General features: G+C 38.5%; 1 protein-coding gene across 3 annotated transcripts in view; it reads left to right on the plus strand.

Moving 5' to 3' along the window:
• The window catches only part of nbeab (neurobeachin b), a 206989-nt gene that overhangs the window by 121852 nt on the left and 69305 nt on the right, over window positions 1–15832 (plus strand). For all 3 annotated transcript variants that reach the window (XM_085371743.1, XM_085371742.1, XM_085371744.1), the window contains one exon: window positions 8208–8332. In XM_085371743.1, coding sequence (XP_085227869.1) covers window positions 8208–8332 — 125 coding nt within the window. The remainder of the gene's footprint in view (window positions 1–8207; window positions 8333–15832) is intronic.

Raw genomic sequence — 15832 nt, forward strand, 5'->3', positions numbered from 1 at the left:
AGGGGAGCTCACCAACAGCACAATGTGGCTCCTCATCCCTCGTATGTCTGTCTTCATTATGCCAGATGACCTGGAGTTAATCTTGTTGCCGCTGTGTCCTTTTGTCTTTGTCCAATAACGTTCTTCAGTGTGTTTCCATTCTATCTCTTAATCAACAAAAGAAAAGTCATATCCAGTAACCCGAAGCATTTCGATCTCAGCTTCGTAACCTAAAGTCTGCGGCAGTCTTGAGAACAGCGATGAAAAGCTATGGTGAAATTAAAGAGATGAAAGTATTGTGTGCCATTTGCAGCCCTTTGTGATAATCTAATCATGATGTTGGCCATACAGTCACTTAACACTTGGCATTCGAGAGACACATGATCAGACTTGGTGTGTTTTTATAGAGGAAATTACTCTGTATTTTTTTCCTTACTTTATAGTTTACTTTGAACGCAACGGGCTCATCACCATATGGTTGCCAGTCATAACTTTCATGCACAGGGTGCTTTTTTGTGTCTTTTTAGTTTTTTAATCTAACAGCAGAATGTTGGTGAATGCTGCATAAAAATCCCCAAAAAGAAGAAGAATGTGCTGGTTGACAGAAGATGTTTTCACATTTTTTCGCTTTGGTTTGCAGCCTCTGCAGGCTGCCCGATGGCTTTCATGGCGTGTGAGGTCCCTGTCATTACAGTGCCACATGTCTGGTTGTCATTTTAATGTACACAAAGGATAGGTTTCAATAAATCAGTGTTAAATGGGCGAACGAGAACTGACTACTATGGCAGAAATTACTGGTTGAGCAGCTAGATAACAAGTGAACTATTTATTACTGTCTCCTTATTTTACTTTAGCTCAATTTTTACCTTAACTGAGACATTTCAAACACGTTCCTCGTGCACTTTTTAGTTCACGCTTTTTAGATCACATAGTCAGAGCCTGTTAGGTTGGCAAACAGAAAAAGAAAAGACCACTTGTCCTCAGAATTACACTAAAAACTGGCGTGTTTTCAGTGTCCGTGTGTGTGTGTGAGACAGAAACCAGTCGCTGCTCCTTTGAATAGAATTGTCTGTGATTACTGGCATTTATTATAATTACCCCCTACTCATGTCACCAATGGAAGCTTTTTAAAAGGAGTATAATGGTGTTTTATTGAATCAGCATGTCCCTGTCCTTCCTCCCGACTGCCTCACACAAATCCCCTCTGAGCATAAATAGAATAAAAAGAAAATCTTTAACCATGAGAAACTCATCTGTCTGCAATCGAGCGCTGTGCAAGTTTTATGAGCCATTCTGTTTTAAATGGCTTGAAAAACATGAAGTTAATTATTGCTTTTGACAACAGATCACTGTGGTCACTTATCTCTAAGGCATTATACATTTTATTACATTTACAGATGTGAAGTTACAGAGAAATAGGTGCATATTTCAGTTAGTGTTGAGGACTCTTAAGTAGCTGGCCTGTAACGTGTTAGGCCATTGCTCCAAAAAAGATGCATTGCATCTCAAAGGCTATAGATGGATGCTGACATTTTAGTTCGACAGTTGGATCCATAAATATTTGGACAGAGATAACTTTTTTCTAATTTTGGTTCTGCACGTTGTCACAATTGATTTTAAATGAAACAACTCAGATGCAGTTGAAGTGCAGACTTTTATTTTAGTGGGTTGAACAAAAAGATTGCCTAATATGTGAGGAACTAAAGCTTTCTCTTTTTAACACATTTCAGGTGCTGAAAAAGTAACATGACAAATTAAATAACTGAAAATAAAATGTTCATTTCTACTACTTAGTTGAAAACCCTTTGCTGGCATTGACAGCCGGAAGTCAAGGACGTCACCAGATGCTGGTGATTCTTCCTTTTTAATGCTCATCCAGGCCTTAACTGCAGCGACTTTCAGTTGTTGGTTTTTTGTGGGACTTTCTGTCCAAAGATTAGTCTTCAACAAATGAAATGCTCAGTTCAGTTAAGACCAGGTGATTGACTTTGACATTCAAGAATATTCCACTTCTTTGCTTTAATAAACTCCTTGGTTGCTTTGGCTCTGTTTTTTGGGTCATTGTCCATCTGTATTATGATACACCTTCCAATCAATTTGACTGCAATTGGCTGGATTTGAACAGACAGTATGTCTCTGAACACCTCAGAATTCAACTGGCTGCTTCTGTCCTGTGTCACATCATCAATAAACACTAGTGTCCCAGTGCCATTGGCAGCCATGCACACCCAAGCCATCACACTTCCTCCACTGTTTTTCAGATGATGTAGTAATCTTTCTTTTTTAGATTTTTTTTTTTTTTTTTTTTTAGCAATGTCCAATCTAGTCTTTCTATTCTTGAGGCTTATGAGTGGCTTGCACCTTGCAGTGAACCTCTATATTTACTTTTATGTAGTCTTCTCTTTATGGTAGACTTCAATATCAACACACTTACATCCTGGAGAGTTTTGTTCACGTGGCTGGTTGTTGTGAAGGGGTTTCTCATCACCATGGAAGTGATTCTGCGATCATCCACCACTGTTGTCTTCCATGGACGTCCAGGCCTTTTTGCGTTGCCGAGTTCACCCGTCCTTTCTTTCTTTCTCAGGATGATTTTGCCGCTCCTAATATCGTAGCAACTTCTCTGATTTTTTTTTTCTGTTTTCACAGCTTAACCCTTTCATGCATGAATTATCAATTGGTATTTCTTTTTCTTAAGTATTTTTATTAATCTTTAGGCAGTAAAAAATATTTTTGAACTTTATTTTTTTAAACGTACTTTTCAAAAAGTTTTTTACATGTCCACTTAGGTGGACAACTGACTGACCAGGGGGTGGCAAGTATACCATCAACACTGACACAAATACAAGAAAACAGTCTTTGAATAGCTGTCCACTGTAGTGACCACTATACATGTAAGGGCTAAGGGTGGCTTGTTTCACGCACATGAGAGCTCCTTTAACTGCATATTGTCTGTTCACAACAAAATCTTCCAAATGCAAGCACCACACCTCAAATCAACTGGCCTGTTATCTGCTCAATTGACAATGACATAATGAAGGAACTGCCCACACCTGCCCATGAGTTACCTTTGAGTCGATTGTCCAATTATTTTTGGTCCCTTGAAAACAAGAGGGTGGTACATGTTAAAGAGCTGAGACGCCTAAACTCGTCATCCAGTTTAAATGTGGATACCCTCAAATGAAAGCTGAGAGTCTACACATGTCCATGTCTGTTATATAACAGTAATTGGACTTACTGTAATTGTTTTAGTAAACAGATAAAAAAAACTTGGGGTTAATGTCCAAATATATATGGACCTAACTGTATATCCCTATATAGAATTTTGCAACTTAAGTGTGTGTGAAAATTCCCATTTGACGATTTTAAAGTTTCAGTTTTCATCAATTATCTACCTTATAAAGAACCTATAGATGCAAGTCATGAAAATATTGTTTGATTATTAAATAGCGGTAGAAACCACAAAGCAACTCAAAATATGACCCATTTAGTTAATCATTAATCATTAGTTGGTATTAATCTCTGGCTCTCATTCAGTTTTTTTTTTTTGTCCTTTTTTTGTCCTGTCTCCTCACCCCAACGGCAGACGACTGCCCCTACCAGAGCATAGTTCTGCTGAAGGTTTCTTCCTTTTAAAAGGGAGTTTTTCCTTCCCACTGTCGCCAAAGTGCTTGCTCATAAGGGGTCATATGATTGTTGGGTTTTTCTCTGTATGTATCATAGTAGGGTCTACCTTACAATATAAAGCCCCTTGAGGCGACTTGGATTGGGTAAAATTGGGTTGAACAGAATCGAACTGAACTGAAGTTTTCCAATGTGTTGCCCAGAAGAATGACAATTTCCTAACACAGCATTTTGCCACATTGGTTTGTCAGTTTATGTACACTATCATTATTATTTCTTACGTTTTATAGATGTTTGTTATGTTTTCTAGATGACTTTCCTCTCCTTCTGCTTTTATGGCTCTCTGAATGTCTTTTTCTGTATTGCCAGTCAGTTTATGGTCGCTTTTCCCTTCATTCCTTTGATAAGCTTTACAACAATGAGTCATGAAGTAGTGATGCAAATTTGTGGCAAAATCCACTGACTGTGCCTGTCTGTTTTAATGCAAATACTAGTATTTGGTGTCAATTTGTCTGTAATTGCCAGAGGAAGTGATACATTATATTGCTGTATCAATGTTTTTGCCTTATTCCTGTAACTGTATTATAGGTAAATATTTGGATATTTGTATTTTTGGATGGCTCTTTAAGTTCGACAAACAAGTGTCTTCTGTTGTTAAATCTTGCTTCCATCAATTGCGTCTTATTAGCAAGGCCAGACACTATGTTCTGCATAGGGACCTTGGAAAGATTATCCACGCCTTTTGACATCTAGGTTGGATTATTGTAACTCACTTTACTTCGGTCTTAACTCTACTCTTATCCATAGACTCCAAATTGTTCAGAATCCGGCTGCTCGTCTCCTTACTGGTAGTGGGCGGCGTGTCTCTATTACCCCTGTCCTTGCTGATCTGCATTGGCTTCCCATTAAGTATCGCTTTAAATTCAAAATCCTGCTGCTTACCTTCCAAATTATTAACAATATAGCGCCAAGCTACCTCATTGAGCTGCTTAAATTATACACCCCTACTAGAGCACTAAGATCATCTTCCCAGTCACTCTTGGTACTGCCGAGATCCCGGCTGAAGACTACAGGTGACCGAGCGTTTGCCTTGGCTGCACCAGATTTATGGAATAACCTCCCCATCGCTATACGCGAGTCTGATTCTATCCATTCCTTCAAATCGCGGTTAAAACCCCACTTATTTAGCCTCTCCTTTTCTACTAGTTAACGCTTGCTTGTTAGTTAGCTTAATGCTTATTCTTATCTTCGGCTTATTCTTAATTACTTTTAATCATTAAAAAAATTTTTTTTATCCTTTACACTTAGTTTTCTTTTATGCTTTTATATGCAATTCTTTTGCTTTTGTGTTTTTAATGCCATTCAACCTGCTAGCATGTTTTGGTACCTTGCCATAGCCCTCATCCTTCCCTGTTACTTCATCCTACTCTCTTGCATGTTAAGCACTTTGGTACACCACTGGTTTTTAAATGTGCAATATAAATAGTTTGTTGTTGTTGTTGTTTACAGAAATGTGTTACTTTTCAATGTGTTAATCCATCACTTACATAGTTTTATTACATTTAAGATGATTTTAATTGCCTGGCACAGTTTCACCTTTTTAATAAACACTGATACTATTTGCCAAATAATCAGAAATATTTCAGGAAACTATGGAGTTTTTGCTGTCCTTTTATAACCGCAACATAAAATAGATTTCACCCTCCAACCCAATGTAAGCCAAAATGTTTTGGAATGATATAATTTCCTAGAAACTGTTATTATTTTGAATTACGCCAGTTAGCTTTCTCTTTTCAACAACCTACGTTTCACGTATACTTAGGTGTTCATCTCAAAGACCTCAACACTGGCTCCCTGAGGAAAGATGCCCTTTAAATACATATTTGAAAGAGCAGAGAATAGACAATAGTCCTGTTACAAATTTATCTTACTGCACTTAGCAAGTCTGAAAGCGGCCATAAATAATGGTGTTCCAGTTTCCTGTAGGTTATCAGTGCTGGAAAATTAGCTTTTAAAATGCGGTTTGAAATCCATTTGGGTGATTGATGGGTGATGGGACTAATAAATTTTGCCAGTTTCTAGCGGCCGGCTCACAGCAATTCTTTATGGTTGTCATGAAGCCAGACACATTTGATGTGTCAAATAAGAAAGGTCTACAGCCATCCCTTAATGAATGATGTTGGATGGACAATTTGTTACTGAGACAACACACTATCTTTCTATTAATGATTCTGTAGCTGGATTTGTGTTTTATTACTTATATTAAAAATTGATTATCTGAATTTTTTAAAAAAAATGAAGAGACTGGTGTTGATTGTTAGCTTTTGCAGCATATTAAACAGTAAAAATGTGTGCATACATTATCCAAGTGCACTTTTAAAATCTGCTATTCAGGCCCATGGATGAGGAAATTGCTGCATTTGGGGGGGAACAAACTCTCATTTCTTACAATGCTTTTAAGACATGGACGTGCTCTTTAGTGTTTCATTGCCATTTCCCTATTGGAGAGCTGCAGCTGGAAGCTCGATGCCATCAAACTGTGTATCCCCATCAGGATTGCAATCCTCCTGAGCAGTTTTTGGACCACCCTCAGAGAGGAGGTTCCTTCAGCACAGTACTTTGGCACAGTCCAAATCCGGTATAGCACTGACCACATAGTGTAGAATATCACAGTTCCTCCTCAAACAGCAGATTTAAACTGAAACCATCTGCACAGGCCGAAACAGGCAAGGAGACATAAAAAATGCGGGCGTCCAACTCATTAATCGGTTGATTGAGGTTTGGTTTGTTGTGTATTTTCTTGCTGTTAAAGACAAATGAAGATATTTTGGCTTGAAGTTGTACTCAAATAAGCAAACAAGCACTTTGTGTAAAATGCAGCAAATTTAGTTAATGCTGTTACAGGGAACTCTTCAAAGAGGCAGATTTATCCCCCACTGGCATCTGCTGTGTATTTGTACTAAGAATTAGGGGACATAATCTTCAACAGTAATCGCCCAGTTGCCTGCAGTGGATTTACATTTTTCACACTGTGTAATCTCGCATTTACAATATCATTTACGTGGGTGTCTCCTTTCCACCCACTGACATCTCTCTTTTCTTCAGTGAGGCTTTGGGGGAGATTGACAGGGGACAAGCTCAAGGCGTTCAGTGTTGCTTTGCATACAGCAGCTCATGATACTTTGCGCATACAACATGTGCACACACACACAGACACACACACATACACTCAGTTTTGATTGATACTTAACTGAAACTGAGCTCATGTTGCTGTCAGAGCCCGGCTAAGTCTCCTGAGCCTCTTGATTTCTGACACTGGTAGATATTATATTTATGGAGCAAGAAGGCTGTATTTTGTGATGTGATCTCCTCTAACACTTTAATCTGTTTAGACTCCCTCAGTACTGTAGCAGGGAAGGGGGCAGAAACTATACAATGAAATAGACGGTTGCCTGCCAGGGTCTTACTGTATCCAGCACACACAGGAAAATCTCAGCTTGCATTTGAACACTCAATATCCCGTCCAAGGTTTTATTTTGAGATTTGAGCGCCTGTTTCTAGATTTATTCTGTTTCTAGATCTACAGATGCCCTGTATTTGTATAATAAATGAGCTCAAATGTTGAGGTACAGAAGTGTGCTGCCCTATTCGCACATAGTGTCATTGTTAAAGAGAACAAAACGAAGGAAAAATATGTTATTTCTTCACATTTGGTTAAAATTGGAATGGCTGATGTAAGGATTTCTCGTCTGTCAGCTAGAGTTGATGCAATTTTTTTCCTTCTCCTTGGTAAAGGTAAATTAAAGCAAGACTTGTCTTGCTGTATTCCCCTCTAAAGGAAACATAAAGGCTTTGAAATAGCTCCAGCTAGCGTGCAGTTGGAACAAGCAGCACTTAGAAACCTAATGCTGGTTGTGGTGCTTAATGGTTTGCATTAGCTGCAAGCAATAAAATTATCCCAGGTCCTCACTAATGTTGAAATAATCATTTACAAAGATGGTTACCACATGCTGGAACTGTTTTCTTCTTTCTCTGTCTTTTTTTTTTTTTTTACCACCCTAATTCGCTGTTATTAATAATGAATAAAAATGCAATTTTCTATTGGGTTGCTCCAGGGCTCTGGGAATCATTTCAATGAATATTTCAGCACATTATTTTAATCATGGCTCCACATACTCAGGGAGGGGGCTTGTTTTATAGGCTCATGCCTCAACCGCCTCAAGACCCCGATCATTAAACTCCACGCTGTCTGCGTTGAGGTTCCTACCTTTGATTTACAAGACTTGTTAAAAAACATTGTAAAAAGGAGGCAAGCTGTGCCATTTATACTTGTAATTTGATGCTGTATTTGTTAATGGGAGTACTGGTGATTTATGCGTGCAGCGGCTGCTGCTGCTCCCTGCTCTTCTGATGCTATAGCATTAGCAGGACTAACATTAGTAGGTCGGTGCATGCAGTATGCAGAGGCCCAGCTTAATATGCCTTCTAACTATGGCCTGGTTTTTCTCCACAAGATGTTTTCCTCTGATAAGAATGTGGCTGGTGTAATCAGTTCATCATTGTTTGCTCTGTCTAACCTGCCTGTCCTTTGGTCTCCTCCATAGTCAGCTGCATGACTTCTGGCGTCTTGACTACTGGGAAGATGACCTGCGGCGAAGGCGGAGATTTGTCAGAAACCCATTTGGCTCCACCCACCTAGATGTCGTAAGCAAGGAACTGCAAGAGTATGGTGAGTTTTTATGGGATGTGCATTTAAAAAAAGAAAGTTTTCATAATTAGGCGACTAAAAATTCACATCCAGCATTATCCCATTTCAATGCTTCAATGCTGCCATTAAAACATTTTTGAAAAAGGATTAAAGTTTAGCCTCCGCTTGTCCATATAGTTTAACATGTTGCTTAGCAGAAATTTTTATAGGTAACATTTTTTATGAGTCCTGTGAATTGAACATGACACATCCATTTTATTGCACTTTTTATTATCATTGCAACACATACTCTAGAGCAAATTGGCTCTCCCGCTTTATTATTTTCTTCTTCATGCCTCAAACCTTTCTCATTGACCGAGGCAGCCTTGCAGCATTGCCCACCACCTTTTGTCGGTTATTTCTTTATATCCTGCCACACTGACTTTTAAAAGCTACTCAGTACTGTTAAAATCCCTTGGCAATACTCTCCTGTCTGTAATTGAATAGCACCGCAGATGTTTAATGGCACAAGTTTGAATGTATTGAGGCTGAAATTAATAGAGTAAGACCCATTTTAACTTTATGGAAAACAGAAAGCAGGGAACTCTTTGTGGTCAGCGTAGCCTTGTTATAATGGTTGCAGACGCATGCATGATCATGACAATGTTCCCTGACCTCATTGTGCCTCAGTTTTGAGCTACTGAACAGACTGGTGGGTTGGGTTCGGGATGTCATCTGGCTACATTCAGCTCTTGCGCTATCATGGCTGCTGTAGTATGTACATCATGGCAACTCTGTACATGAAGATGAGCTGGTGTTTCAGTGGATGATGCTCCACCCATATAGAAATAGCATTTTTTTTTATAGTGGTCCACTGTTACGTTCGATAAGTACAAACATGGCTTTTCAGCTTTTTATTGCTTCCATTGTAAGAAGGGCTCAAGTCAATTAATGTTAAATTAGTATTTTTTTAATCCACTTAAAAATATCAAAGAGCTTTTAAGAATCTTTGATGAAGAAATTGCATTGTGTTGCATCAATCCTGCCTACCAATAAATAAAGTGGCACTAAATGCTTAACAGATCAGAACATCCGCAATAAACTCTCCTCCCACTCACCTTCCACTCAACACTGACATTTACTGTATTTTGTTATTCATTTATTGTTCTTAAGATAACTTTAACTCAGTTCATATGAAAAAGAAAAAGAAAACAATATATCAGTTACAAACCAGACACATTTTTATTTGTCAAACTTCACTGTGCAGGTGCTCAAAGTATGCATTATCTCTGTATTAATCTAGGGTTTTTACCTTTATAATAAGCGCCTTAAGGCAACTGTTGTTGTAATTTGGCGCTATATAAATAATATTGAATTGAATTGAATTAGCTGCTTTACTGACTCAGGTAACACCTGTCATACTGTGAACTTTACTTGCTATTTACGTCATTCGTTCACCAGAATGTTTTGGAGCTTTCAGTTTTCTTTCTGCAATGTGACATTAGGACCTCAATGAGGTTGACGGAAGACTTGTTGAAGTCCTGCTGGCATGCGGTGGTTTTAATGAGCGGAATAATGTATAAACTTGTCAAGTGAAAGGGATCGCCTGCGGTCGGATTGCCCTCTTGCTCTCCATGAGAGGTGAGCTGCACTTTCAGGCTGTTTCCAGCAGTCTTTGATGTGGTTGCGCAGTTGAGGCCATTTTTTTTGTTATGAGTTAAAATGAGAAACCTTTTGTTCTTTGTTACAGCTTCAGCAGGGTTTTTTTTGGCAGTGACAGTTGGCAGTTTTAAAAAAAATGGATTATGACACATTGTGCTTTTTACAAGAGTATTCACTTTTAATTAGCATAGTATTAAGGATAGGACCTGTTCTTTGTAGATAATCCTGGTGCAAAGGCTGAGAGGTTGGAAATCATTTGTCATATCCAGACTTTGTTTCTGGGGTTTGATGGAGATGCTATACAACTCTTTAGTGGCTTCCAGGCAGCATAGGCACTATAGTAGAAAAACAAAGAGGCTTGTTTGACTTGGCCCATGAGAGTCATTACTGAAGCTTTAAAATCAGAGACTACTGGAAAACCAGCAGGTTGTCTAAACTGAATAGCCAGTTCCTGGTTTGACAGCAGGATATGACAGTATACACTCAGGCACCATTTGAGTTTGAAGAGGGCAGACTGCCATGATTGTGTTCAGAGTAAATGTCAGTCTTGGGTAAAATGAAAGTGCAATAGAACATTTTTTAAATCAACATTTCAGCGAGTGGCTTGCATGGTTGTTGGCACCGCATTCTTTTGTGTTTTCTCTTTGATATTAAGAAGATTTTTTATATTTCACAAGTTTTACCAATTATTTTAACTGCTTTTTATCTTCTTTTTTTTTCACTGATGGTATTTTCAGACTTAGTAGCACATGTTAAACGTTGATGTATTTTGCAATAAGGTTTTAGTGAGTTTGGTGTTTATCTCAGAAAAAGAATGTCCTCTGTGGAGTTTTGATATCATTCATATTTAATACACAACTTTAAATGTAATCTGTATTTGTTTAAATCAAGTTATTGTTAAAACTAGTACAAGTGTAACTTATACAATGTGTGTGCAAGAGTGTGTACAATCACGGACATGTGTGATGGGAGGTTAAACTCTGCTTTAAACTCTACCTCGTTGTCTATTAGCAGCATTGACAGCTTAGCCAGCACATTCTGTCTCTGCCCTCTTCCTGTAATAACCTGCCCTGTTACCGCCAGCCTCCGCCCAGTATCCGAGTATATTGTTAGGTGATTGGAATTGGGCAAGCATGAAATGGAAGTCACGTTAATATTGATCCAAATGTTTAACGGGGTGTTTTACCTCCGAGTGTCCTTGCTGTCTCATTTCAGGTGAGCACCTTCTCTCAGAGCTGATTGCCCCAGGCAGAGATCTTTATAGCTCTGTACTTCTGCGGAGGCAGAGTCATGATGTGATATTAACCTTCTCCAGCTCGCTCCAGCTTTATAATCACAGATATTAAATGAAGATAAATGAGCTGGCTAACATGTAAATCCAAAATAACAGCATTTGAATGCAGCTTTTCAGCAAGTATATGGAGGTGTGGGGATTATTAGACCTTGTTTTTTAATGTTTTGATGAAGAGAAGAGATTGTTTGTAACCTCTGATTATTCCAGGATATTGGATAAAGATTACCCCAAGAGGAAGCGTCTGCACTGTATAAACTCCCTTACATCAAAGTTGTTATGTTTACATTTACACACTTAAAACACATACAGATGGCCCGCATTGCAGGAAGTATGAAGTTGTCATTCCCCCCTCCTCCCTCATTTCATCTTTCAGTGCAAAGTAAATAAAAGTATAGAGACAAGAGGCAGAATTGCATCGCCCTTCACAGTAATGCAATCCCATGAACAGGACTCTTGTGGAATGTGGAGCCTGTGGAGACCAAGCGTAGGAGGACAGGATTTGAATCTGGGAAACGGAAGAGATATATTTAAACTGTTCTATAGAGTTCATATTCTATAGATGTTGGAATGAGTGTGCAAAACTTGTGTGAATGATAGTGCAGTCTGGTGATTGTGTTGTAAATAATCTATGTTTTTATAAAACAGCAACGCTCCTGAAGAAGCTCTAGTTTATTTTTTTAAAGTCAGACTTGAGATTTTTAAGTTGGGGTCTATCTTCAGATACAAGTTTTGTTTTTGTTTTTTCTTCCAAATATATGGAGTTTTATTTATAGCATAATAAGTGAATTACAAGATGTAACAAACTGTTGAAGATTTTCCCTGTGGCTCATACTGCTATTTATGTGTCTAGATTACTTTGGTGTGAATTTTCCTGTTTTGGCACTATGTCTTCCTGCAGTTAAATATAATGGAACCAGGTGGCATTTGCATATAAAAAGTGTCACTTTCCAGAAATCACGATCCACAATTTAATGCTTCCACAGACCTTGTTCTGAGTACGAACTGATTTCTCACTGGTGTACATTTATCAGCCAAAACAAGAATGCAGCTAGCTAAGATTGCAGAGTAGTGTCATTAATGTTTACTTGTATAAGGAGGAAACTCTAATCATGGATAGATGGATGCTTCCTCAGAAAGGAAGAGCGATACAGTTGACAATCATAATTGAACAGAACCGCTCACAACAAAGCTAATAATAAAATACATTTTTGAACCGTGTTCTTTGGAAAGTGCCATTTACTTTATTAAGCTGACATCGTCTCCATTAGTGGGCGACTCTTAACAAAAAAATGGATAAACAGGACCACAGGCTGGAGGACAAACAAGGAGAATTGATTTTGGGATGAACATATGAGAGAAGGATGTTGTGGATTTCTTTTTGAGGAATGGCGAAAAGTGTAAGAGGGAGGGTCTATATTATACATAAGACTTGCAAAAAGCCATGCTTACACTACACTACTGAGATAAAAATAAAATTCCAGTGCCACAACGCTCAACCTGTATCAATACAGTATATCAAGAATGGACCCTGGCAGTGTTGCTATAGTTGATTAAATGCTCCTTTGAAGTCTTTTCAAAGCTCATCTTGTCCACATTGTGTAATAAAACTGCTCAACCCTAAAATATTTTCAAAATGGGAGCCTTTATCTAAGCTTGCAAAGTTTATTTGAACTGAACAACTGAATAACTTTTTTAATTCTTTAGCATATTTTAAACTCTATATAACAAATCTGTCTGACCAGGGCAAAAATTAAAGATGAAGTTAGACTCAGTGTTTTTAGGAAAGTTGTGCCACATTGGGCATTGCATATCCAAGAGGGTGAACTCCGGACTTTGTGCGTTCAGAGACGGCCTCTGTTAGTGACAGCCGGCAGGTCTTCATCAGCCTCCACTGAGGTCATGAAAGCTCTGCATTGCACTTTACTGAGTGTAATTAGTGCACTCTGAGGCAGTTTCAACTCGGTGATTGAACAAAACAACCCAGGAGACCAGTGATCGGTAGCTCCTCGTGGAACTGTTTCTAAAGAGCTTAAAAGCAAACTGCTGTGACACTCAGGAGTCAGTGACAGTAGCTTTTCACAGATTGCTGTGTATGTTATTCTATGTTATGTTAATGCTGTTGATCAGGATATGAGCCAGCAGCTCGGGCTTGTGAGAGGCAGTCAGAGCTTTCTACCACATAGCTTTTTTTCCCCCTCTCTTTTGCATGCTTATTTGTTTTATTATTGTTATCATTATTATTTTGTAGTTTTCAGTTTGATTAGAATTAGGCTAAATAAATAAATACAATAAAATATAATAACTGCTTGGTTAAGTTTACGTAAATATTTTCCTGGGACTGAAATGCAAACTTTGACATTAACCGTGTCTTAGAGAAGTTTTCTCACAGAAAACCTTTAGGCCAAAAAAAAAATAAATGAATCTGTGTATAATTTGGGGAATTCATAAAACCAAAATAAGTACAACAGTCCAAGAAGTTGGTTCAGACATCTGCTTTTTATTGTTATTTATTCTAAATTTACTGAGGAGGAACTGTGTCCCAGCACATTACCGAAAAGAAAATTAAGCAGTATCTCAAATTAAAAACTGTATTCATCCAAGTCTTTTCATTGTGGCGTTAAGACATACAAAAACTACACAACTCTCCAGATTTAATTATTGCCAAGGCAGGCAGGAAACAAAATACAAAAAGAACATCTATTACTTTTTCTCCAATCCTAAACTCCGAATTGTTGCATTCAAGCCTACTAAAGCCAACCCCACAAAAACATAGCAAACTCTTTTCTTGCTGTTTTTAATGTTTGAATGGTGCATTGAGTTTGATGTTAAATCAACAAGTCGGCGCTTTAGAAACATGGCAACCCACCAAAAAAGAGAGAGATCTTACCTCAAAGTCCACGGTTGAAACATATCATAGCAAAACATTACAGTGTGATGGAGTAGAGGACATTCATATGCATCCATCCATGAGAGTTTATCCGCAACCAGGAAGTTAACCTTGGAGAAAACAGTGACTGCATATCAAAGTAAACTGGAAACTACAAAAGAAAAACTTGAATGAAAACACACGAGCACATATATTAATCAACCAAAGTGGATCATAAATTTATTGGTGCTAAATGGGTATCACAGAGTCAAATATTCAACTAAACTATATAAATGACAGACTTGACCACCTGACTGGTGAGGGTGTAAGTAGAGCTCTGTCAGTGGATGTTGTATTTTTTATTGTTGCGCTACATCAGAAACATAATTATATCAATTTTACCTGCAAATGCAAAATAAGATAATTCATAAGGCACATTTCACTCCATCTATTTTTTTATTGCTAAAGCATAGAGCTGAAAAGACTATGACATGTCCTTCAGTAGGCGACACACATCTTCATCAGCCAGCCTTCATCTCCATTCATTTTTATTTTGTGTCAATCACATGAGTCATATCAGGTCCTTGAAGGAACACTCCTCTTGTTTTGCTACGTTCGCCCAGGGTGAACTCATGAAAAGCTTTCTAATGAGCCTGTCTCAACATGACTGCACAGCAAGTCCAGTAATGGTGACAAATTGTTGACTCTTCTCACAGCAGCACTTTTAATATGAGAGTCCATCCAGGGCCATGACTCTAGAGAACATCGCTTTTCATGTCAGCACATTTTCTCCTACATGTCATACCACTCCATTTCTTATTTATAACCTTATTCATTTTCTTTTCTCTGAGAACTAAATTGCATTTTGGGCAAAGCTGGGTTCAGTCCTCTCCTCCTGCATTGTTGCCTGCCCTAAAAAAAGGAGATGTTGGTCGTTTGCATGTAGAAATCAGCATGGTTTATTTGGTCTACTCAACCCTGTCCAGCCTTGCCAATCAGAACATCGGCCTGTCTGCCGAGGTTTCCCTCATTTACTCTGAGTATAATGATGGTTTACAGAATTACAGTTTTAAATTTCTCTCTTTCTGCTTTGATTTCTGACCGCTGGCTGGCTTTTGGCTTAAACATTGCGCAGAATTCATTTCCGAAATGCTCAGACTGCTTCCTTTCGTCTGATGAAAGCACTCCAGATATGAGACAGAGCAGGAAGCAGACTTTTTTCTTGGTAGCAGTGTTGACAACAGTCAAATGTGACCTCTTCAAGACAAGGTACATGTTCCTCAGGGGAGGGAGAGGCGAATTAAGAACTGTGCTGAAAGGAAACATGTCAGGCTGGTGTCGGCCACCTCCCGTTTCTTGATATGTGTTCTTCCTTTCGCAAGCGCAAATTTCTCCTCTGGTTATTTCCCACATTGGACGTCAGAAAGACAAATTCACATGAACGCTTTGAGCGGCTGTGTGGCAGGCACATGTTGGAGATGTGCTGATTTAAGCTGATAAATGTGTTGTTGGAGCTCTTTGTTTTTTTCAAGGATGTATGAACACATGCTTCACTATAGCCATATGATGAAGTCTTGGTCTAATTGTGCTGTCTGCACAGTCTCCTTCTTGTCAAGTATCTGCAAGAGGCAAATGATATCTCTAATCTGCTATGAGCTTAAGACTCAGCTGTTGGTCTTTTAAGATGCAGGTAGCGTTTTGTTGTTGACCTTGTCTAAAA

The sequence above is a fragment of the Diplotaxodon limnothrissa genome, linkage group LG14 (assembly GCF_057381915.1).
Source record: "Diplotaxodon limnothrissa isolate DT_005_m linkage group LG14, D_limnothrissa_male_GT1.1, whole genome shotgun sequence".
Classification (NCBI taxonomy): Eukaryota; Metazoa; Chordata; class Actinopteri; order Cichliformes; family Cichlidae; genus Diplotaxodon; species Diplotaxodon limnothrissa.